This window comes from Theropithecus gelada, chromosome 8 (assembly GCF_003255815.1).
Source record: "Theropithecus gelada isolate Dixy chromosome 8, Tgel_1.0, whole genome shotgun sequence".
Taxonomy (NCBI): domain Eukaryota; kingdom Metazoa; phylum Chordata; class Mammalia; order Primates; family Cercopithecidae; genus Theropithecus; species Theropithecus gelada.
The window spans coordinates 11007448-11031534 of NC_037676.1; the positions used below are offsets into that span (position 1 = coordinate 11007448).

The window sequence follows — 24087 nt, forward strand, 5'->3', positions numbered from 1 at the left end:
TTCAAACCCCCAGTGAGTGACGGTAAACTGCATGTATGCACCTCCTCTTCCTTCAAACCCCCAGTGAGTGACGGTAAACTGCATGTATGCACCTCCTCTTCCTTCAAACCCCCAGTGAGTGACGGTAAACTGCATGTATGTACCTCCTCTTCCTTCAAACCCCCAGTGAGTGACGGTAAACTGCATGTATGCACCTCCTCTTCCTTCAAACCCCCAGTGAGTGACGGTAAACTGCATGTATGCACCTCCTCTTCCTTCAAACCCCCAGTGAGTGACGGTAAACTGCATGTATGCACCTCCTCTTCCTTCAAACCCCCAGTGAGTGACGGTAAACTGCATGTATGCACCTCCTCTTCCTTCAAACCACCAGTGAGTGACAGTAAAGGAGTTCACAAAGAAAGAAATCTACAGAGATGAAAGGCTTAGGTGGAAGACCAGCAGGTTCCACCAATTTACTGGGAACTGGAGAGGAAGGGAGCAGAGGAGGGACCCGGCCCCCCACACCAGGCTCGAGACACCCAGGCCTGGTTACTACAGGCAGAGACGAAATGGACACATGCGACGTGCTGAGAGCGGATGGTTCTGAATGGCACCGGGCACAGGCAAACACTCGATGCTAGCCAGGACCGACCACGTCAGCTGCCAGTCCTCATATGCCCCACACAAAATGCCCATCAGCCTGGGAACTACCACCCACTCGCAAAACTGGAACATTCTTCCTCTCAAAAACTGATTTGAGACCTAAGCTCTGGGAATTAGGGTCTCCCGCAGCACGGTGGCTCTCGGTGCAGCCACCCTGAGCAGAACAGCAAACCCCAGCAACAGGAGAGCAAGTGGGAGTGGTGGGGGGAAGCCGCCAAGCACCTGTGAAGTGGGAGGGGTAGAGGGACACCGCCAAGCGCCTGTGGAAGCAGCAGATGCATGCGTGCAATTCCAAATCAGAGGTGCCCACGAAGCCACGCGTCTGCACTAAGGGACAAGCCTGACACCCATGCACACCTTTGTGAGTTTCTAGAACACAAGGATAAAGAGAATAAACTGAGGGTCGGGACAGCAGGTGTCAGTGTCAGCAAAGGGACAAAAATCAGGCTTTCCAGCAACAACACTGAGTTCAAACCAACAAACTCAGGAAAGGAAAATGCCCGCAAAATTCTTAGGCAAAATTATTTTGGTGTCAGAACTCTATACCCAATCAAACTTTCAAATATATGAGGGTAGAGTCTCAGACAGGCAAGATGAGAAACTTTAGGAAATTATTTGAAGATGGACATTGACAAAATGAGGGTGGAAATAAAGACAGAAAAACATGAGAAATTTAAGAAACAATAGGTCTAACCAGGAGAGAGATGAAAGGGTTAGCAAGGACAGGACTGCATTCAGGCCTAAAGAGAAGCTGGTTCTGAAATTCACAGAGAAGGCTCCAGGAAAGAAATCCCCACAGACCAGGCAGCAAGGGAGGAGACAGGAGGCGTCACAGTGAGAAACCTGTGTCATCCCTTGGGCCTCTGGAACGCCTTTAAGAGGAATAAAGATGGAAATGCAAGAAAAAAAGAAGCCACAGAAATTCCAGGAAGGACAAGAAAGAAAACCATCAGCGTGCAGCAGCCGGCTCTGCAGGGGAAAATGTCAGCGTAAGGTGGACACAGAGATTTGTTTTCAATGTTCGGCTTATACAAAAAGCACCAAAATTAACTCTGATTACTAAACAGACTTTCAAAGGTCTCAACCCTGACAAATGCTGGGTGGCAGAAGTGCAATGAGAAGTGTGGAGGTGCTAGCGTCTCTCTATGGCAAGCTGGGCTGTCAACTGACGCTGCCTAGAGTTGACAGAGCAAGAAATTAAGGTGCGATTTATTATTTAAAGTTAATGATTCAGCAAAGGGAGAACTAAAAGCAATGGTTCAATTCCATCGAGAGAGGGGAAGAGGTGGTAAATACTTAATGTCTAGAGTAGATACATCAGGGGGCGTGTAAGTCACCCCCACAGAGCTACACACAGGAACCAGTCGCAGGGAGTCACACGGGGAAACCACCCTGGGGGACGCTGGACTCACACCTGTGCACACCCGTCCCAACCCTGGGAACGTGTCCCAACCCCAGGAACGTGCAGTCTGGGGGGAGCCCCACATCAACCACGGACTCCAGAGTGCTGGACTCACACCTGTGCGCACCCGTCCCAACCCTGGGAACATGTCCCAACCCCAGGAACATGCAGCCCAGGGGGGAGCCCCACGTCAACCATGGACTCTGCACAGCAATGACGCGTCAGTGTGGGTCCATGCACTGTGGCAGACACACCACTCAGGCAGTATTGATAATGGGAAGGCTGTGGGGGTAACTGATAACGGGAAGGCTGTCGAGGGTATTGATAATAGGAAGGCTGTGGGGGTATTGATAATGGGAAGGGTGTGGGGGTATTGATAATAGGAAGGCTGTGGGGGTAATTGAAAACGGGAAGGCTGTGGGGGTAATTGATAACGGGAAGGCTGTGGGGGTAATTGATGACGGGAAGGCTGTGGGGGTATTGATAATGGGAAGGCTGTGGGGGTATTGATAACGGGAAGGCTGTGGGGGTACTGATAACGGGAAGGCTGTCGGGGTACTGATAACGGGAAGGCTGTCGGGGGTATTGATAACGGGAAGGCTGTGGGGGTATTGATAACGGGAAGGCTGTGGGGGTAACTGATAACGGGAAGGCTGTGGGGGTATTGATAACGGGAAGGCTGTGGGGGTATTGATAACGGGAAGGCTGTGGGGGTATTGATAACGGGAAGGCTGTGGGGGTAATTGATAATGGGAAGGCTGTTGGGGGTATTGATAATGGGAAGGCCGTGGGGGTATTGATAATGGGAAGGCCGTGGGGGTATTGATAATGGGAAGGCCGTGGGGGTATTGATAACGGGAAGGCTGTGGGGGTATTGATAACGGGAAGGCTGTGGGGGTACTGATAATGGGAAGGCTGTGGGGGTATCGATAACGGGAAGGCTGTGGGGGTACTGGTAATAGGAAGGCTGTGGGGGTAACTGATAACGGGAAGGCTGTGGGGGTATTGATAATGGGAAGGCTGTTGGGGGTATTGATAATGGGAAGGCTGTGGGGGTACTGATAACAGGAAGGCTGTGGGGGTATTGATAATGGGAAGGCTGTGGGGGTATTGATAACAGGAAGGCTGTGGGGGTATCTATAATGGGAAGGCTGTGGGGGTATCGATAATGGGAAGGCTGTCGGGGTATCGATAATGGGAAGGCTGTCAGGAAGGGTAGTGGGTAGATAGGAACTCTCTGTGTCTTCTGCTGAATTTTGCTGTGTATCTAAAACTCTTTGAAAAATATAGTCTTGGCCAGGCATGGTGGCTCACACCTGTAATCTCAGCACTTTGGGAGCTGAGGTGGGTAGATCACTTGAGCCCAGGAGTTCAGGACCAGCCTGGACAAAATGGTAAGACCACATTTCCACAAAAAATACAAAAATTAGCCAGGTGTGGCGGTGCACACCTGGAGTCCCAGCTACTCAGGAGGCTGAGGTGGGAGAATCACCTGAGCCCAGGGGTGAGCCATGATCGCACCACTGCACTCTGGCCTGGGCAACAGAATGAGACCCTGTCTCAAATAAAATTTCAGAAAAGGAAGTCTTTAACGGTGAGTTACCAGTGAGTCTCCTGGGCACCTTGGGGCAGCCAGAGGCAGAGCAAGACACTCTTGCCTTTCAATTGTAATTCCTTCTGAACTATTTGATTTGTAAACTATACACAAATGTTACTTTCATTAAAATATCTATAAATATATAAATATTAAATCATTTTTAAGTTTTTAAATACAACCTGATAAGCAATACCAGGGAAACCAGGTAACTCTCTACCTACAGAAAGGCCTTCATGATTGTGTCAAAGTTTATTCAGAAAGTACAGATGTGGCGCTACCGAGTTTTTGCCGGAAGAAAAAAATATTTTTGGAAACAAAAATAAGAAATATTGCTCACAATACAGGGCTCTTCCTTCAGTTCTGGCTTCACTGTCCACCTGGACATGAGGGAACCTCGGGATGGCCACTCCAGCTTTTTAGGCCACAGTGACCTCACTTTCATTCTGATCTTTGTAACAGCCATGGATGGTTGGTGATGAAATTACCATCATCTCCATTTCGCAGATAAAATAACAGGGCAGGGACCATAAAGGGCACAGCCACACCAGGACTCAACCCCACACACCTGCCCCACGCTGCCCAGTGGTCACTAACGAGCACAGAGGTGGGAAAGGAGGAGGCCAGACGCACTCAGGAATGCCTGGTACATGTGCCCCGATTCCTCTTTACAATACACGAGCGGAGACTCAGTCTTTGATTCCACAGTGACTTTGATGCAGAGCACCAGGGAACTGGATACGGCTTCAGAACAACTTCAACACCCTCCAGATTCTGCTAAAAACATGAATCTAAAACAGGAAAACCAAAGACACACACTCTTTAATTCAAAGACATCTGATCTCAGATACGGTCCCGTACGATCCTGACCCTCAGCCAGCCTGCGGACCACGCAGCCTGTGACTCAGCACCACCCGTCAGCTGCCGTGAGCAGCACGTGACACAGGGGAGGGGACGGCCGGGTCCAAAGAGAAGACCCAAATGAGGCAAAGTCTCCTGCTTAGGAACCCACCAGAACATCCCTTCAGCCCAGTGCCCAGTGATGGGTGTCATTCAACTTTCAGAACAACGGTCCTCAAAACACCATCCTAAATACATCGAGTCTCACGCAACTGCACCACGGCCGACACTCGAAGGAAACCGTGTTTTCAACAAATCTCATGGGGGCTGCCTTAGCGTTTTTCACAGATCAGCTTCATCACTGGATGAGGGCAGGTTGGCTGGATTGCAGTATTTTACATATTCTGTAAGTGCAAACTGGATAACTCACTGCTACAGGGGACCCACACTGGAAGAAATGGTCAGAGTTCAGGGGAGGAAATAATTTTTTGGAGCAAGTTTAAAGCAGAAAGGGCCCTGTGTTAGACGGGAAAGGCAAGGGGACAGAGAGCGACGAGGAGAAACAGCTTGAGGCGGGGGTTGATGGCGAGTATTCCAGGTGGGGGTGCGGCATGTGCAAAGGCTCCATGGCAGGAAACAGGGAGCCACGAACAAGGAACTGCACGGAAACAGCTTCTTGCAGCAAACGTTCCGGAAGACCCACTGCGGGCACCCCAGGAAAGAGGACATTTTGCAGAAAGCTTGAGAGACAGAAAGGAGAAATCTGGGTCTGCCAAAAGGCACTGAAAACACCGCGTGCAGAGAAGTGACATGATAAAAATGGCTCCAGAAAGATTATCCCGGCAGCTGTGTGTAGGATGGTTTCAAGCCGAGAGAGACCGGAGGCGGGAGATCTGCTAAAAGAACGTTCTCCTGACTCAAGCTCAGGGTGAGGAGGGCGTGGCTGGGCAGAGCCTGTGTGGGGAGACAGCGCTTGGGGGAAGGGGGATTCCAGGTCCAGGCTCAGTTTCCGCATCTGCGAAAGGTGAGGCCTGACCAGATGATCTTTCAGCCTGCACAGGTCTTGACTCAACTGACTTCTGTCCTGAGATCCCAGTATGATCTCAGGGTAGGCTGGATATGAATATGAAATCAGGGAGATGAAAAAAAAGTAAATCCCAACTTTCACACCTAAAGAACAAGGCCTGGTTTGGCAAATTAAAATTCATGCATTTTTTTATTGTGTCTTAAAATCTTCTCTAATATATAAGATTGCATCTGTGCTAATTAAAACCAGATTAGAGAACGTTCTCAACATCAGCTCCATGGTTTCTAACCCAACCTGGCCCTCAAAGGCGGTCCCACAACAGCATTGTCTTTGCCATCAGCCCTCACCTGCCCACACCTGCTCCCCTATGGCCATGACAATGCCTGGTCCACTTGCTAAACAGCATGAGTCCATCACCTTCTCCCATCTCCTATGCCACCTGCAGCATCCCCCACAGATGCCAGATCCTTCCAGACACTCGTGGCCCCAACCTGCTCACCCTCACACAGCCCCCGGCAAGTATTCCAGCCATAAAGTATTCTTATGACTATTAGAACAAAAAAAGCCACTAACATGACCTAAAAGGCCCTCACAGCCTGGCCCCTAATGCCTTGTCAGTCAAATACCAGTTATAACCTAAAACAGGACCCCAACAGCCCAGGGCACCAAGCCCCGGGCAAGCACTAGGATGCCCCTGGATCCCCCGACCACCTGTGGGCACACCCCAGCATTATCCCCCACTCTCCACCTGCCTCCCTGCCTGCCATGGTCTCTAGTGGGTGGGTGGCACAGCCCTGACAGTCAATTGACAAATGCAGAACCCTGGCTTCCCAGCCAATGTCCAGCACTTTGCTCTTTCAAACCACACCTGGGGGCATCAGCCAGTGGACGGCAGCCCAGCCAGGGATCTGACACACATGGGGCCCCCTCTCCAGCCCCTCAAGCCACGCCAGCCGCTGGTCGACCCACAGTCCTCAGATTCACCAAGAGCTCCACCCCTCCCTCTCTCCCTGGGCCTGGAATACATTCACCCCCACCTGCCCCTCGTTCCTACTCACGCTCCAGACCTCACCTCAAATGCCGCTTCCCTCCTGGGCTTCCAGCTGCTCACACAGTCAGAGCTCAGTTATAATTAAGATTATTAAAAACATGTTTAGCAATTCACTTGCTTGGCACTTAATTTATTTTTCTTTCTGAGACAGAGTCTTGCTCTGTTGCCTAGGCTGGAGTGCAGTGGCAATCACAGCTCACTGCAACCTCTGCCTCCTGGGCAAGTGCTTCTCCCACCTCCCGAGTAGCTGAGACCTCAGGCACGAGCCACCATATCCAGGTATTAATAATTTGAGTAATTTTTTTTTGCAGAGACGAGGTTTTTCCATGTTGCCCAAGCTTGTCTCAAACTCCTGAGCTCAAGCAATTCACCCACCTTGGTCTCCCAAAGTGCTGGGATTACAGGATACTTAATACTTACCTCCCTCCACAGACTCTAAATCCAGAAAACACTGTCCTCTGTATTTACAAAAGCACACTCAAGGCCAAACCCAGTGACAGGTGCACTGGGGGTTATCGGTAAATACATCAAATGAATGAATGACTCATCGGTAATAAACCCTCATGTCCTCTTTTGTATCCACCAGACACGCCAAAAGCCTCTTCTAGAAGAACATATTGTCAGCAAGCTTTCAGAAACTCAGCCAAAGTCATCCAGATTATCACAAATTGCTAGGATGATTTACCAGATGGACTAAAAATATGTATCTTGGTTACAACAGCACACTGCTTGCTTCCTAACTAGCTTGCTTTCTTTTTTTTAGAGACAGGGTCTCACTCTGTCACTAAGCTGGAGTACAGTGGCATGTGTGGCTCATGGCAGCCTCAGACTCCTGGGCTCAAGCGATGCTCCCACCTCAGCCTCCTGAGTGACTGGACTACAGGTGCACGCCACCACGCCTGGCTAATTTTTTTTTAGAAGTGAGGTCTCACTATGTTGCCCAGGCTGGTCTCAAACTCCTGACCTCAAACAATCCTCCCTCCTTGGCCTCCCAGAGCACTGCGATTGCAGGTGTAAGCCCTGCCCCTGACCAGGCACACTGCTTTTCAGTCCCTACTCTGTGGCCCTGGACGTCTAAGTAATATTATTCCTATCTTCAGGAATGTAAGATACTGACACTGCAACCACTGTTTCTAAGCCAAGCTCACTGCACCTTTCCGGAAAGGCACGGGCACAGAGGGAGGTAAAACATGCAAAACCCAGGCCGAAAGCGTCTTGGCTCCTGCCAGTCCCGGACTTGTTAGGAAGAGAGTTGTCCCATTGTTTAAGGTTCAATGACCAATTCTGTCAGGGTCTCGCAAAGTGATACCTACAAAAGTTGTCATGTGGCTGGGACGCCTGCTGCAGAGGCTGCCCTGAGGACTGGGAAACCCACCTGCCCTAACGCCTCCCACGCCATAGGCCTCCCACTCACTCCCCACGTGGCACGGTCCTGACGCCTACCACGCGGCACCACTCACCCCTCACGTGGAGCGATCCCTCGCACCTGCCCTGACGCCCCCCACGCCGCACCACTCACCCCCAACGTGGAGCGGTTCCACTCACCCCCCACGTGGACCGGTTCGGCTCCATCCTCACTCAGATCCGCCAGGCAACCGAAGCTTCCCACCCAGAGGCAACTAAGCAAGAAGGCAGGGCTGTTAAATGGGGAGTTAAAGTGCACCTGATGCCGCTGGGCGCGTGGTGGTGCCGCGAAGGCCCTCCTGCTGCAATCACGTGGTGCACCGCGCCACCCAGACAGGGCACGGCCTACCATGGTGGGCCGCTCAACATACCCGGCCTTCTCTGTGCAGGATTTGTTAAGACCTCAAGGAAAATAGCAAGTATTTATCTATTTCATTATCTTGGATCATCTTAGAGGACACACGAGTGTGTCTAAGGAGGGGATAAGGCTCCATCTGGTGAGCCAGCACGTTTTTATACCCACAGCATTCGAATGATGAATCAAGAACTCAAAGCTCCTAGGGCTGCTGGCTGCTCCACCAACTACTTCCTCCTGCTCCATCCACCGTCTGTGGCTCCGTTTCATTCCCCCAGGCATCTGTGGCTCCCTGTCAGCGCCTCACCGAGAACTTCTCATTCCTGCAGGTCTGTCCACAATTTCAAAAGACCTTCAGCGGCACCTGCCATCTCACAGGCATCCCTGCAATTCTTCTTTCCTGGAAGTCAACGTTCGCTGGCGTAGTTATGATTTCAAGGCCCTTATTCTTCCGAGTGACTCAATGCCCCATTTCCCTAGAGAGGGGGCTTCAGAACAAACCCACCAGGGCGTGTGAGCTGGAAACTCAGGAAAGAGCAGGGGCCGGCCTGACCTCCCGGCATGATGAGCCTCCAAAGACACGTTTGTAAAGTTTGTGTTCCATGATACAGAGTAGCAATTCCTCATACACACCGGGCCCCTCCTCAGTGTAAGTGACTGGGTCCACAGCAACACCCATCTGGCCCTAAACGGTCAGGTCTGCGTCCCCCCAGTAAAGCCTCCTGGATTCTCAACATCTCTGCTTTCACGTTTGCAAGGCACATGGTAACACTTGACCCAAAGACACCAAGTTAAAAGATTGTTTGAGCTGTAATCTGTCTGTTCCCTTAAGGAAGAGGTATAGGAAAGTGGTGACCACACAATGACTGCAGTTTCTGCCATTTTTCACGTGATAATAATGGGAACGGGGTGAGGGTTATCTACTGAAATGGCTGAGAGAGTTGCTACAGAAGGCTGCTCTGAGGACCTGGAGCTCGCCTTCTTGGAGGGGCAGGAGTGGGAGGCTCTGAGCTGGATGTGCAGTGCCCCGGGCCCAGGTGACAGCACCATGAGGGCCTCCCCTACCCACCTTGAAAGTACAGCATCCAGTCGCAAGCATCCCTCACGGGCGCAGCCTGCACCTCCACGCTGCCTCTCTCCAGTACCTCCCGGCTGCCATGGCATCTTCCCATTTATAAATTTCAGGAGGGAATTTAAGCCTTCATCTTCTGAGCTGCCCCCACTGTGCTCAGCAAGGACAGAGCTGTCTGGAGAACCTCCTGCCCCATCCCCTCCTTCTGACCCCACACGGAGCACAGGCGGCTGGTGCTGACCGGGCCCTGCCATCAGCAGCGGCATCTGGCTCAGCACTGCTGCACCTCTGCCTGGTAGTGTGACCGAGACTGGCACATCTGTGCTTCTTGCCTGACTGTGGACCTCTGGAGGGCAACACCGGGCCTCACCTGCCCTTTAATCCATGGGTGTGAGACCAGCCCGGACACACTAGGCTGGAGGAAGGCGAGGCATGAGCGTAGAGCAACGTGCACCTTGCCTTCTGCACCTGCTGGTGGTAGCTGGCAGCCTGGGGATTATCCTGAGTCTCTCTTCTCTCTCTCTGCTTCATGGCAGGACAACTGGACAGAACGATTCAGCCCACACTGACCTCACAGTGAGGAAAAAGTGACAGACCAATGATTTCAGCACAGGGAAGGGAGAAGGTGGCACAGGCAACCCAGCACTCTCACCTCCAAGCAGCAAGCGAGATGAAAACTGGGTGAGTGAATGCCAGGGAAGAACCGGGCCACAGCAGAGCCCTGGAGGGAGACCCTTTTCTAAGCCAGCAGCAACTGACCACTTCTTTAAGGAGAAAAAATGGGCTTGAAAAAAGTGTCAGATGAACTTTCTACGAGGACCAGAAAGAGACAGGAAACTCATAGAGAGGTTTTTCTAACCTCACTATTCAACTTCTGTAATGTGTCAGGGGAGAAAAATATGAGGCCTGGTCACAGAGTCACGAGACGGCCGAGAGGGACGGAGGGCAATACCTCCCGAGTGACTGTCAGAAACCTGCAGCAGCCAAGCGCCAGGAAAACGCTCCTTTCCAGGGGAGGGTGGCCTCGCATCGGCGTGCCTACGGACACCTGTTTGCCGATGGATAAAGAAACTTCCAACCGTCCACAACTCGGCCAACTCACCTGCTCAGACAAAACGAGCAGGGTCCCAGTGACGAATATTTCGGAATAGGTCTATTTTTGGACTGGACATTTTTCAGAAACTAAATTTAGTCAGTTTGAATTCTTTTTAAAAAATGCTATCCCATTAGGCCTTTTGAAATAGGGAATATACACCTCATTATAAAGACAGGACACACTGTTCTCCCATCAGCCCGAAATGCTGCAGACGACGAGCTGTGGGGCCGCGCGGTAGACAGACCCGCGCGGGGAAGGGCGGAGGCACAGACAGGGACATGGGCCAGGTGTCCTGGAAGTCAGACATCAAAATGTACGGCCGTTAATTATCTGTAAAATAATAGCTCACCTGTAGTTTTTAAAAGTCATGTTTTGTGTTACCATTCATTGGCAATTCTGGCCATTTTCAAATGCTTATTAACTGAAATATTGGCTTCTTTATTAATTTTCTGTTTATATTTTTTGTCCATTTTTATGCACTCAGGAAAACCCTCATATTTAGGGTATTAAACTGTTTCTAAGTGCACTTGATTTTATTCCTGTAGACACAGAAAAGATTCGAAATGTTTTCGTCAGATCTATCGATCCATTTCTTCATTCCTTTTTATTTTGGTTTCTTTTGTTACTTTTCCTCTGACGTCCTCCCTGAGCCCACCCCACACAGTCGCCTTCACCTCCCCTCGTGTGGCAAGGACGCGGCACGGCCAGTGCCCACGTGCAGTGCCACGGTGGATGCGCAAGTCTAGAGAGAGCTCTGGCAACGGCCTCCAGACTCGGGATCGTTCGCTCGTGCAGCCGGCCTAACCGGCCCTCGGGAGACCCAGGAAAAGCCCTTCAACCCAGGAATGTGAGTTTGTTTGGAAGAAGGGCTTTGCAGAGCTGACGAACTAAGGCTCTTTGGTGAGGGGATAACCCTGGGCTTTCTGAGGGGGCCCTGACCACCCTCACATGTGTCCTGCAGGATAGATCTGAGATAGATGGAAGGGGAGACCCGGGAGAAGAGGAGGAGGCCACGTGGAGACAGAGAAGCAGGCTGGAGCGATGAGGCCACAAGCCAGGATGCCTGGAGCATCAGAAGCCAGGAGAGGAGGGACCCGCCCGCGCCTCTGGAGGGAGCAGGCCCAGGATGCCTGGGCTCCAGGCTTCCAGCCTCCAGGACCCAGGGCGCACTCTACCTTTTCAGGCACCCGATCTGTGGTAACTTGCTACAGCAGCCCCTAGGAAACTAAACACACACATTAATCAATAATTCTGTTCCTAGGAATTGACTGGAGAAAAGAAAGATCTACATTTTCAGAAAATATTCAAAAAAATACATTAACCACAGAACAATGGCCAAACATTTTTGTAAGTGACTTAAATGTCAAACAATAGTGGAAAGTTTCAATCACATTCCATACAGGAACGTTACACATCGATTAAAATTAAATTATAAAAGGATGTTTTGAATATATGGGCAAATTCTTAGAAAAGAATATAAAGTGAAAAAAAACAAGGTAGTTTCCAATTCTGATTTTTAAAATAATTAGAAGAAGGCTGGAAAGAAACACACCAATAAACTACAATCATTTCTAGGTCATGGAATTATTGCTGACTTGTAATATATTGATTAGCTCCTAAATACTTAGCAGATAAAATGACCAGAAATAAAAGAAAAGAAGGCCAGGTGCAATGGCTGACACCTATAATCCCAGCACTTTGGGAGGCCAAGGCAAGAGGATTGCTTGAACCCAGGAGTTTGAGATCAGACTGGGCAATATAGCCAAACCCCAGCTTTACTGAAAATATAAAAAGTTAGCTGGGTGTGGTGGCATGCACCTGTAGTCCCAGCTACTCAGGGGCTGAGGCAGGAAAATCACTTGAGCCCAGGAAGTCAAGGCGGCAGTGAGCTATGATGATGCCACTGCATTCCAGCCTGGGCAACAAGCAAGGCCCTGTCTCAAATAAAGAAAAAAGAAAAGAAAATGTACAAAAGTAGCCTAACTCACCTCCCATGATACCCTTAGATACAGAGAGAGCAAAATGAATTGTAGGTGAGAAGAATCTCAAGAGCTACAACAAATATAGTAAAAGTTGTCAGAAAGCAAAGATCTGGTAGCCAAGGAAAGGTCTCCATGACACACGACAAAGCAGTAACCCCGGGGTTTCGCCTGTCCTTGTCCACTGGGAAGCCACTGGCTGCTTTCTGAGCATGTCCCAGCCCACCACAGAGGAGGGCTCTAAGGAACGGGCAGGTGCTGATGGGCAGTGCTGAACACCTGTGTGCCGCCACTCACTCCTCAGTGAGGCTGTTCGCAAATTCACAGCACTGCGGGGCTGGATGTCACCCAATATGCATAAGCACTTTTTAAAAAGCTAAAGTGAGTGGTAAATGATACGAGATATTCTATCTCGCAGCTCCTCTATGGTTTAGACTCTAGTGCTTTTCTGGGAGAAAACAAACGCCAGGTAAGGGCTTCCTCCACGGGTCACAGCATGGGATATGCTGACCCACCAACGCCCACGAGGACCACTCTGTCCCCACCCAGGGGTCATGCACCCCTGCGGCTATGTGGAGCATGCAGCCGCGCTGAGCTGGCTCTGTGGACCTCAGTCTTAGAGGAGCGAGGCAGAGACAGAAAGCACCAGAGTCCGCCCATCCCACCACGGAGCCCCCCAAAGAGTCCACCACAGAGCCCACCCATCCCACCACAGAGGCAGCCCATCCTGCCACAGACACATTCGTTCCACCACAGAGCCTGCCACAGAGTTCCCTGCCATCCCACCACAGACCCACTCATCCCACCACAGAGCCCACTGTCCCACCACGGAGGCCCCCACCCTGCCTCATCCTGGAGCCCCCTGACCTGATCCTGCCACAGAGCCCGCCCATCCCGTCATGGAGCCCCCCCGCATACTGCTGCAGAGCCCCCACCCCTGCCCTGCACCCCATCCCACCTCAGAGCTCACCCTCTGGCTGCCTGTGTCCTCCGCGTTCCCCTAGGCTGGAACATGGCCTGTCCTCCCGGTCTCTCCGCCTTGCTTTTCGTCAGTCAGAGCTCATTTCTGGAACTCGGGACCAAAGATGCCTAAGCAAGGCCTGGCGGTGAAGCCCATCACGTGACTGGCGCAGGGCACGGTAAATGGTGCACTTGTCACTATGGCTCGATGGCTTTCAGAGGAGGTTTCTCCTTCCCTGTCTGCTTTATGATATCTTGCAGTCTTTTTATTGAACAAAAACATAAAGACGTCCCGTAAGACTCAGAAGTATGATGCACTGTGGGTAGTGTACACACTCAGAAGAGCAGTCAGAGGCGGGGCAGTGCCAGGCAGCCCCTCACCCTCTAGAGCCTCCTGGTCTCTAGGACAGGCCGGCTTTCCCGTGTCGCTCTCCCTGGCCCCCGGAGAACCAGGACAGCTCAGCCCGGGAGGGCGAGTGTGACCACCCCAGGCCCAGCACAAGGGCCCCACTGCCCTTCCCGGCTGCTGGCTTGGACATGATGAGATGTGAGGGGAGGTCTTCTGGAGAACTCACAGTAAGGTTTCCTTACTGCAAAAGTGTCCCCCATCACGCCTGCAGGGCTGACGTCACCAACAGGGGCACCGTCCCCACATCATGCCTTTAGGGCCAGTGTCGGCAGCCAGCAGGGGCTACGCCGGGATGCTGAAGGCCACAGAGCAGGCAGCGGGAACCTGGTTGCTGAGGATGACACGCTGTGGTGCTCTGTGGTAAGAACTCACAAATCCTCAGTTTCAGTTGTTTTTTGTGGGACTTTCTATTATATGCAGCCAAAAGTATTCTGATACAGCAAAAAAACAAAAACAAAACAAAAAAACCCAGAAAATCAGAACCACCGTCCACCTCAGCACCTGCAGGTGTGCAGCTGGCATTCTGATCCACATTCATTCAGCAAATGAGGGGCTCATGCCCAGCAAGGTGTCAGGTGTGGGGGACACTGCCATGACCACAGTGGGTGGCCCTCTATCCCACAGATCTCTCCCAGCCCGTGGCACTGGACGGTGGCAGCTGCGTCCCCAGCTCTGGAGCCCCCCTGCCAATGTGGCCTGCGGCTCTGTGTGACCCCACACGGGATCCGATGCGCCATCTGACCCCTCTACCCCAGTTTCCTCATCCGCAGCCTTCAGACAACGCCAGCACTGACCTCACAGGGCTAGCATGAGAATTACATGAGTTAATGTGAGTAACTCGCCCAGCAGTGCCAGGCACACAGCAAGCACTCAACAGATGCCAGATATGATCAGAAAACATCAAAAATAAATAAGTTGCATGGGGCATGAGAAGGCAAGGGAGCCGGAAGCACCAGAGGGATGGCACCCACTTTCGCCTGGCCTCTCTGAGAAGCCCTACATGTGGGAAGGCTTGGAGGAAGGAGAGATACGCCCCATCCTTCCTGCAGGGCATACAGGCCCCGAACCAGGACAATCACTGAAGTTCAGGCACCAGCAAGGAGGCCTGGGTGATGGGGGCAGAGTGTTGAGGGGATGAACTTGGCTGGCCTGGGCAGGCTGTGAGGGGTGGTGCGGACCCCCATAAGCAGGTGGCCTGGAGCTGAGGGAGATGGAGATGTGATCGGGCTTCTAGGGTTCCTCATTCTGGAGTCGGTATCCTTCCAGTCTGGTCTTTATGCTCCAAACTCAGTGGCTTTAGGGAAATGGATGAACACATTCACACTGTCTTATAATCCGTTCTCTTTACTTAATATGGTATGAACACCTTCTTATAGAATTAAGTACTTAACTTCCATCTTTTTGTGGATGTGTATTTTTATAACATTGCTGTGTCACCATGAATTTACCCAATCTTGTTGCTGCTGTTTTCCAGTATTATACTACGAAACACAACTGGAGGGGACATCCACTTACCTAACTTGCTGTAAATTCATGATTATTTCCTTAGAAAAAGTTTCCAGAAGTGAAATTGCTGGGATAGTTACATGCAAAGAAGAGTTTTTTTTAATTGAGTGCTCTGACTCTTAAGAAAATATCATTAGAGAAGCAAGTAGCAGGAAAAATTGAAGACTGAGAAATACTGTTTGGTTGCTTTAAAGAACTACAGAATTCAAGTTTCACCAACAAAAATAAAACTTTGAATCTAATTATAGCAACAACCTAGAACATTTTGTTTCGGGCCCAGTAGTGTTACATTCTAAAATGGCCACAACAAAAGGTTGAAACTACAACTCTCAATTGTTTACACAAATTTCTAAATTATATATAGTAAAGATAGTCAGAAAACAGATGTTTGGAAGTTTGTTCAGAATGTCAAAATATTACGAAGAATGTTACACAATGGAAATTATTTTTAAAGAGCTAAAGGTTTCATATTAAAGACCAAGAAAAAAGGTAAAGAACCTGCTGCTGTGCTTGTCTCTAGCACCCGCAACTCGGAAGTAGCAGCTGAAACGTGGAGAAGGGACGGCGGCGTAACGAGGCGTCAACTGTGTGTATTTACGAGGTCATGCAACTGTTTATCCAGTGACATGGCCTAAAACCCTGCAGCAGGTGTAGAGATGGCCTGGGCCACCCCTTCCTGCCATCTCTGCTGCACTGAGGACAGCATGTGGACAGACTGGGGGAGGTGGAGGCTGGGACCCAGCCCCAGCGAGGAATTCGGAGGCTGGGAGCATGACCTCACTCGGATATTGGGGCCGGGGAAGCAGCACTCCAACTAGGTTCGAGAGAAAAGACATGAGGAAAAGGCAGAATGAAAAGCACTGTCAAGTGTGGGTGAAGCCAGAGTCTTGCTGGGGCACAGCCCAGGCAGGGAACAGAGAGTGACCATGGGGAGCAGACAGCCAGCACCCCGGGAGGGTGATGTGGCCGGAGAAGAGGCAGGGACGCAGGTCGGGCTGGGGAATCTGTACCTCGAGGAGGCGTCAGCCCTCTGCTGCACCTTCACCCATTCAGATCACTAGATGAGACCAGGGGCCAGGGTTCAAGGGTGATCAAGACCCTTCTCACAGAGTGGCTATTCCAAAACATCAAAGACAAGGAAAGTGGGAATTACAAGGTGGTGAGAGGCGTCACCCTAACAGTCAGAGCACAGAGAAACCTGCCCAACCCAATCTCGTGGGTCAGGGAGGATGTGCGGAGAGGAGATGCTGCCTCTAAGCTTGCTGAGCGAACGAGCACTTCTTCCCAAAGCGCAAGACAAGGGAGAGAAGAGGGAAGTGGCAACGGGTCTGAGAGAACCATTATGACGGCTCCATCCACAGACTGCCACGGCCACCAGAACAACACTTACCTTCAGCTAAAACAGGGTTCTGGGCTGTTTTGCATCTACATGCAAAGACTCAGATGAAATGTGAAGGCACACGAAACTTGAGAAATTGCTGTTGTCTGCAGGACACACAACGTGAATCCACGTGTCTTCAGCCCTAAACCACAGTAGCTTAGTGAGTGATGCAGACACGAAGACCTGGCCATGGAAATCACATGCAAATACCAGCAAAAGGCCTGGCGCAGTGGCTCACGCCCATAATTGCAACATTTTGGGAGGCTGAGGTAGGCTGATGGCTACAGCACAGGAGTCAGAGTCTAGCCTGAGCAACATGGTGAAACACCATCTCTACTAAAAATACAAAAAATTAGCTGGGTGTGGTGGCGCATGACTGTAGTCCCAGCTACTTGGGAGGCTGAGGTGGGAGGATCGCTTGAGCCCAGGAGGTCGAGGCTGCAGTGAGCTGTGATTATGCCACTCCAACCTGATAGACAGGAGTGAGACCATCTCTAAATAAATAAGTAAATAAATACCAAGAAGAGATCATCAGTGCTGAGTGTAGGCTGTGCATGTGAGTTTTTCTGGTTTATTTCAAAGAAACCAAATCAAGACACAATCATTAAAAAATACTTCTGTGGCCGGGCGCGGTGGCTCAAGCCTGTAATCCCAGCACTTTGGGAGGCCGAGATGGGCGATCACGAGGTCAGGAGATCGAGACCATCCTGGTGAACACGGTAAAACCCCGTCTCTACTAAAAAAAAAAAAACACAAAAAACTAGCTGGGCGAGGTGGCGGGCACCTGTAGTCCCAGTTACTCAGGAGGCTGAGGCAGGAGAATGGCATAAACCCGGGAAGTGGAGCTTGCAGTGAGCTGAGATCGGGCCACTGCACTCCAGCCTGGGCGACAGAGCCAGACTCCGTCTCAAAAAAAAAAAAAAAAAAAAAAAAACAAACAAACAAAAAAACACAAAACTTCTGTATTTGTAACTGTTATATGTTATACAACCCCAGCCCCTGAATATAAGATCTACCCTCAGAACATCTCTTACAAGTTAGTGCCAGAGAAAATTCATCTTCATCAAAAAATGAGTATCCAATGTCCACCCTGATAGCACGATCAAGTGAGGTCGAACATGGCTTTGTGGTTTTGGGTTTTTGTTGACTTGACTCCCTGGAAGCTCAGAGTCAAATGTGATGCTGAAGAATTACATCCATCCTCATGGTTATCACGTTTGTTTCCTCTAATTTTCTACTTCTATTTTCTAATTAACTTTTTTGCCCTTGTCCTTTTGTGGTTAAGTTCAGTCAAAAACTTTTTGGAAAGTGGCAAGAGAGATACAAAAAAATAAAACAAGACCAGAAATAATAAGTAAAAGAGTTTTGGGAGAAATCAAAGAGTGGCTTGCTAATTTCCATTGTGGATTGGCTCAAAGTAGGCCTCAATTATATTTTTTCATGATAAAAATAGTCAAGACTAATCCAGCATTTACTACGTGCACCATTCTTATCACTTTACAGTCATCAATTCATTTAATCCTCCTAAACCCTATCAAGTTAATATTGCATTAGCCCCACTCTTAGTGATGAGAAAACTAAAATATGGTGAGGTCAAATAAAGGGCCAAATGCAGCCGGGAAAAGTGACTCACTCCTTTAATCCCGGCACTTGGGGAAGTCAGGGCAGGAGGATTCCTTAAGGCCAGGAATCCAAGCCCAGCCTGGGCAACACCGCAAGACTTCCTTCTCTACAAAAAAAAAGTAAAAATTAGTTGGGTGTGGTGGCATACACCAACTACTAGACAGGCTGAGGTGGGAGGATCACTTGTGCCCAGGAGGTCAAGACTGCAGTTAGCTACAATCATGCCACAGAACTCCCGCCTGGATGACAGAGGGAGTCTCTAGAAATAGAGATACCCTGTCTCTAGAAAGCCACTTGCAACGCTGTGCAAAAATCACAGGACAAACATTCATTACACACAGGAGGATATTTTTTAATACAGCCTAACTTAAAATACATACTCTATGGACCCTTGGGGATCATTTCCATTTTTCTTCTTTTGTGCAGAGTGTGAAACATTTCAAAGACAATGATCAGTCAGATTCGCAGGTTACTTTGAAAATTTTTAACACAAGTTTACAGATGGGCTGGTTCCAAATGTTTATTCATTGTTTAAAATGGTTTATTTAAATTTTTTTCTTCTTTTCCTGCCGATACACACAATGTACCATATAAAAAACAGTACCTGAAGATGAACAAGCCTTTCCTTGCAACAAGAGCTTTAACATGGAAATGTTTGGAGAAACTAAAAACCCAAACATCCCACTTGCTTGTCAGGGACAGAAAAGTCAATTCAAAGCAAGAATATCCTGGTTTACATAACTGAAAATCACGGGGTAACGATAGTTCAGGCATAAAACTTAGTTCACAGCTTCCAACAGCATCCTCAGGACCAAGCTCTCTGCATAACGGCCGCCCTTCTCCACAGACAGATGATGAAGGTGGCGTTTCCAGACAGGCCATCCCCACAAGACTGTGCACTGAGGCCACAGCTCCAGGCCTTACACCTTTCCCGCCGTTTTTCCTAAAGCTTTCCCTTCCTAGAAAGTTCCCGCTCTTCACTGATCCAGGTGCTCTTGAGAGGGAGCTAGGGCTCCAACCAGTCAGGAGCCACCTCTGCCGGGAAGAGGGGTCCACCAAGCCAACCCCATGAGGGGGCAGGTGTTCTCCAAGGGGAGCTTTCTGCTGCCTGGAAACGTAAGTCTACCCTGAACTGCGAATACACCAGAGTCTGCAGTAACGGGTCTGGAAAGTTCAACTCCTGAAGACCCACCAACAAATACAGACAGGACAGTTCCAGAACTAAGGCAACTAACATGCCACATGAAGACACTGCCAGCAAGTCAGGAGAGGTGCACGCCTTAGAGCAGCTGCAGCGGACACCTATCACGGGGATGCCAGAACAGCCAGGCACCTCTCCTGGAGCTGAAGTTAAGGGACTGCAGGTCAAGGCCCACGACCTGAGGATTGGGAGAAGATTTTCATAGGCAGATGAAGTCAGTGCACAGAAGAATGACATGAAAAAAGAAAAACAGAGGTTTACAGATGAGCTTCTACTGCCTTTGCTGAGGAGATTAATGTGTTACTGCTATTAAGCCCTGGAGGGGAAAGGTGGCTACCAGCAGATGCAGGATTTAAACTAGAGTTTGCACACCCTACGACCCCATGCCTGGTCAACGCCAAAGCCCATCTGCTTAGCTTCCCTAGAAATTACAGTCTTTTGTCATGAACACACATGAAATCACCATGCTCAGTTTTTGTACACACAGGTACCTAGGAAACAACAAAACATATTTAAAAAGTTGGTGGTACTAGGAAGCCTCGTATGATGAAAACTACTTGGTAAAACTACGGTTGATTAAGAATAATTTTCAACTGCATAGAAAGTGAGCCCACTAACTTCCTGTATGGCAGCCTATAATTCTTTTATAACCAACATGCTGGCAATGCTCTAAATATGACTCCCATCTGGCCAAAATGATGAATCATAGCTATTTTTATTATATCCAATGAATGACCATGGAGCATCTGTCCTGAGGGTCAATAAATAGAATATTTAATTAACTTCATTTTAAAATCTATAATCAAAGTATATATCATTCAGTTCCTTGGATAACTGAGGAGTCATGAAGTTTTTCCTCAAATACGGCTATATAATAAAAAAAATTTATAGCATTCCTTCAATTTTGACATTATGGAAGATAATGTCTTCAAAACAAAACAAAACAAAATCCTCTCACCCTTAAAAAGATATTAGAGCACTTTAGTTTCAGAATTAGTTGAGTTCCGGGTACACAGAATCCAATGTAATTTAAATTCCATGAAGCTTATTTTTGCTTTTATATTTAATTTGGAATTTCTACCAATTTCAAAACCGAAATAAGTAGACAAAAATAAGAGAAGCAATAGATTGCCACAGAAGGGCATGTACGTCACTGGGGAGAAATAATGTAATGTGATCTGAATTCTATAAAAATAAAAATCGAACTAACCCATTTAAATCACAAGTAACAAAAGGCATACAAAAAGTTGGTAAATAAATACATGTTTATTTCTGTCTCAAGCTGTACCACTTCGGACTATATCGTAAGTGCAAAGTGCTTTCGAAGGATAACAAATACACATTGAATACTATGAAAAGTTGACTTAGAATGCTTATCTGAGAAAACAGCTCTGTGTTGAGAAAACTTTACTTTTAATTACTTCATTCCTTTGAATTATTTGACATAGTACTCATTTTGCTTACAACGTTTATCCTTTAACCTGAAAATACAACACACAGATTTGACGTGGTAGCTCAACAGAGGAAGCCCTTCCGTACCTCTCCGCTTTTACCCAAGAACAGGGGCGATCACCAAGGAGTGACAGCGAAGGGGCAGGAATGGCGCACAGAGGCAGGACGCGCCCCAGGTCATCACTGAGAGCAGATCCCACGCCCCTGAGCTGCCGCGGTGAAGATGCCTCAGATGACCCGAGAGAGAACCCAGGACAGGGCCGGCTCTGTGTCACCTCTGTCCCTCCGCGGCCTCCCCGCCCAGATTGTGCTTGGACAGAATATTGCCTACAGCCTGCTGCCCATGCTGCCAGATGTAGGGGATAAAATATTCTAATGTGTTCTCTTCCAAGCAATGAAAAAGTCACACCATCCAGAAGGAAATGGTACGCACACTCTACAATTACTATTGGAGCCAAATCTGTGAGTCACCCAGCTGCCGGCACAAGACAATTTGGCTACTGGAAAATCCTGATTAATGACATTTTTTTAAACCCAGAGTAACAACTTGACCTGCCAAGAATTACCATTTTTTCATCATTTCGCCATTTTTGGCCTTGGTTATCTATTACCTTTCTCAGAGAAAAGGAAGGAAGTAAAAGGAAAATGGTGTAAGGTGCGTTCATCTCAGGCCAAAATGTGCTTTCCAAGGTGCGCTGGGGCCGGGGTTTAGCGCAGCCTCGCGACCTGGGGGAAGGGTCCTTGGAGAGCCTCCCGGACTTCCTCGGGCTACGCCGAGGTGCTGGGTTATTTCCCAACTGCAAACACAATTAATTCACCGGCTGTTGATAAGAGTCCTCCTGACAGCGCGGATCGCTGGGCTCCGCCAGGCGCTGGGACCGGGTCTCTGTCCGGGGGGTCCTCGCCTTCGCGTCACCGGAGCTGCCTCCAGCCTCGAGTCCGGGATGATGGGAGAAGCGGCGGCGCTTTGGAGGATATTTCCAGCTCCCAAACCCCCCACAGCCCGGGCTGGCCGAGTTCATCCACACGAAGGATAAATTCACTGCTGATCGCTTTATCTTTAATCGATACAAGACCGGCGCCGCCGATAAGTCACGAATTCCCAATTCCAAGCCGTGGCAGGGATCGCCATTCACCAGCGGCGGCGGCGGCGGCGTCGCGCAGGGGCGGGAAGGACCCGGGCTCCAAGCGCGTAGGGCCGGGACCGGGGGCCGCGAGTTTCCGACACGCATCGCAGACCCGCCGCGCGCCCTCGCCCCCGCGCCCGCTCTGCACCTGAGAACCTCCGCTGTCCCGGGGCTCCGCCTTCTCGCCGGCGCCCACCTCGCCCAACTATCTTTCCTTGAGGCCCCTCCCCGGGTTCCCAGGTCCAGCCTGCTCCGAAGCCTCCGGCACCACACACGCCGCGCGCGGAGGGAGGGCCGGGCGGGGAGAGGTGTCCAGCCCAGCCCAGCCCAGCCCAGCCCCACCTGGGCGCGCAGGCAGAGGAGCCGGCGCCCGCCGCCTCCCAGCCCTCCGCGCAGGGCTGTAATAATTACATCCTCATTATTTCTCCTGCAATCGTTAGCGAAGGAGCCGGAGAACAGCAACAGCCGCTGCCGGGGGAGGCTTAGTTACAAAACCCTGCGCTGGGTAGCGCCTCGCTTAGCAACCACCCCTAAAAAAGCCCCCGTGCTCCTCGCTCGCACTTGGAGAGCCGGGCGGCGGCCACCCCCTCGCTGCGCGCACCCTCCACCCCGCCTGGTCTCGGCAGCCGCGGCCGCCCGGCACAAGGGGCCCCTCCTGGCTGCCGCTGCCCCCGCCCCCGCGAGCCCCCGCGCGCGCAGCCCAGCCTGACACCCTTCATTCATTCCCGGTCCCCGTCGGCGTTTCCACCCGGGCTTGGGGGGAGGGGGATGCAGTCTGCTGCCCGCCGCCCCCACTCGCTCGCAGCTGTCCCACCGGAGGTAGGCGCGTAGCCCCTGGCCCGCCGGCGCTTCCCAGGCTGTGCCCCCTCCACGAACGGAGAATTTCACACCTCCGCGGCCCCGTGGGCTCCCGCACCCCCGGAGCCCAGGGTCCCGGCACCCCCGAGCGCGGCCAGAGATGCGCGGAGCCCGGCGAGGAGCGCAACGCGCGACCCTCGAGCACAGGCAGTCCCTGGGGTCGCCGGCGCTCCGGCCCTGGCGGGCGGCACGACCCCCGCTCGCCCCCGCCCCCAACCCTGACGCCCTCGCTGCGTCCCCGCGGTTCCAACACGCCGCCCCCTCCCCGCCTCGACGGCTCTCGCAGCCCCGCGCCCGGCTCCTCGCGCCCAGCTCCCTGCGGCCCCCGGTGGCTCGCACCTTCCTCAGCGCGGACATCCTCGGACGCTCCGAGCTCAGCAGGTGCGGGGCGACATGGCGAAGCGGCCCCTCCTCAGGCCGGCGGCTCCCGGGGCTCGCGGGTCGGGGTCCGTGCGTCCGTCCGCGGTCCGTCTGTCCGTCCACCGCCGCCGCCGCGCGCTCAGACAGCGCTCGAGCCCGGCGCACGGTCGGTCCTCACGGCCGGCGCCTGCGCACTCGGCGCCCGGGGAGGCACCGGCGCACTGGGGGGCGGCCGGCGCGCGGCTGCATCTGGGGAAGGGCCCGGCTCGGGGAGCGCGCGGACAGCCCGGCCCCAACTGTTGCGCGGGGCGCGCGGGTCACCTGGGGACGGCGCGGGGCTCCCGGCGGGAAAGCAGCGGCCTCCACCGCGGCGCGCGCGGGCGACGCTCACCGCGCCCGAAAGTTAGCGGGGGACCCGGTCACACCCGTCGCCCCCGGGCAGGGTCAGCCCTTCTGGACCGCGGTTAGGGACGCGCCGGCGTTTTGTGCAAGGGACTCGCGCTCCGGTTCGAGTCGGCTCGGCTCCCAGGGGGGCTCGCGGGGCAGAGGGGACGTGGGGCGAGGGAGGCGCGGGCGCTTGCGAGGATCTCACTGCGAGGTGCGGCCGCCGCGTGGGTGCTGGAGGCGGAACCTCCCCCGGTTTCCACAGGCGGGCTCCGCTGAGGTGGGTGTGCGGCGGCGGCGGCTTCACGGGGACCCACCGGGGGCGCCCCGAGAACCTGGGTCCGGACGCAGGGAGCGCCCTTGG

At 51.6% G+C, this 24087-nt stretch overlaps 2 protein-coding genes across 2 annotated transcripts in view; both read right to left on the reverse strand.

Annotated features, from left to right (window-relative positions):
- Positions 1-23419, reverse strand: part of DLGAP2 (DLG associated protein 2) — an 896861-nt gene extending 873442 nt beyond the window's left edge. The window contains exon 1 of the mRNA XM_025394866.1: positions 23319-23419. Coding sequence (XP_025250651.1) covers positions 23319-23336 — 18 coding nt within the window. The 5' untranslated portion in view covers positions 23337-23419. The remainder of the gene's footprint in view (positions 1-23318) is intronic.
- Positions 20790-22582, reverse strand: LOC112630516. The gene has a single exon (XM_025394868.1). It carries the CDS (start codon positions 22224-22226, stop codon positions 21804-21806), a length of 423 nt encoding a protein of 140 aa, XP_025250653.1. The 5' UTR covers positions 22227-22582; the 3' UTR covers positions 20790-21803.
- Positions 23420-24087: the final 668 nt, after the last annotated feature.

Excerpts from the sequence above, each read along its gene's own strand:
- LOC112630516 (XM_025394868.1), bottom strand. The coding sequence starts at position 22,226 with ATGCGTGTCGGAAACTCGCGGCCCCCGGTCCCGGCCCTACGCGCTTGG.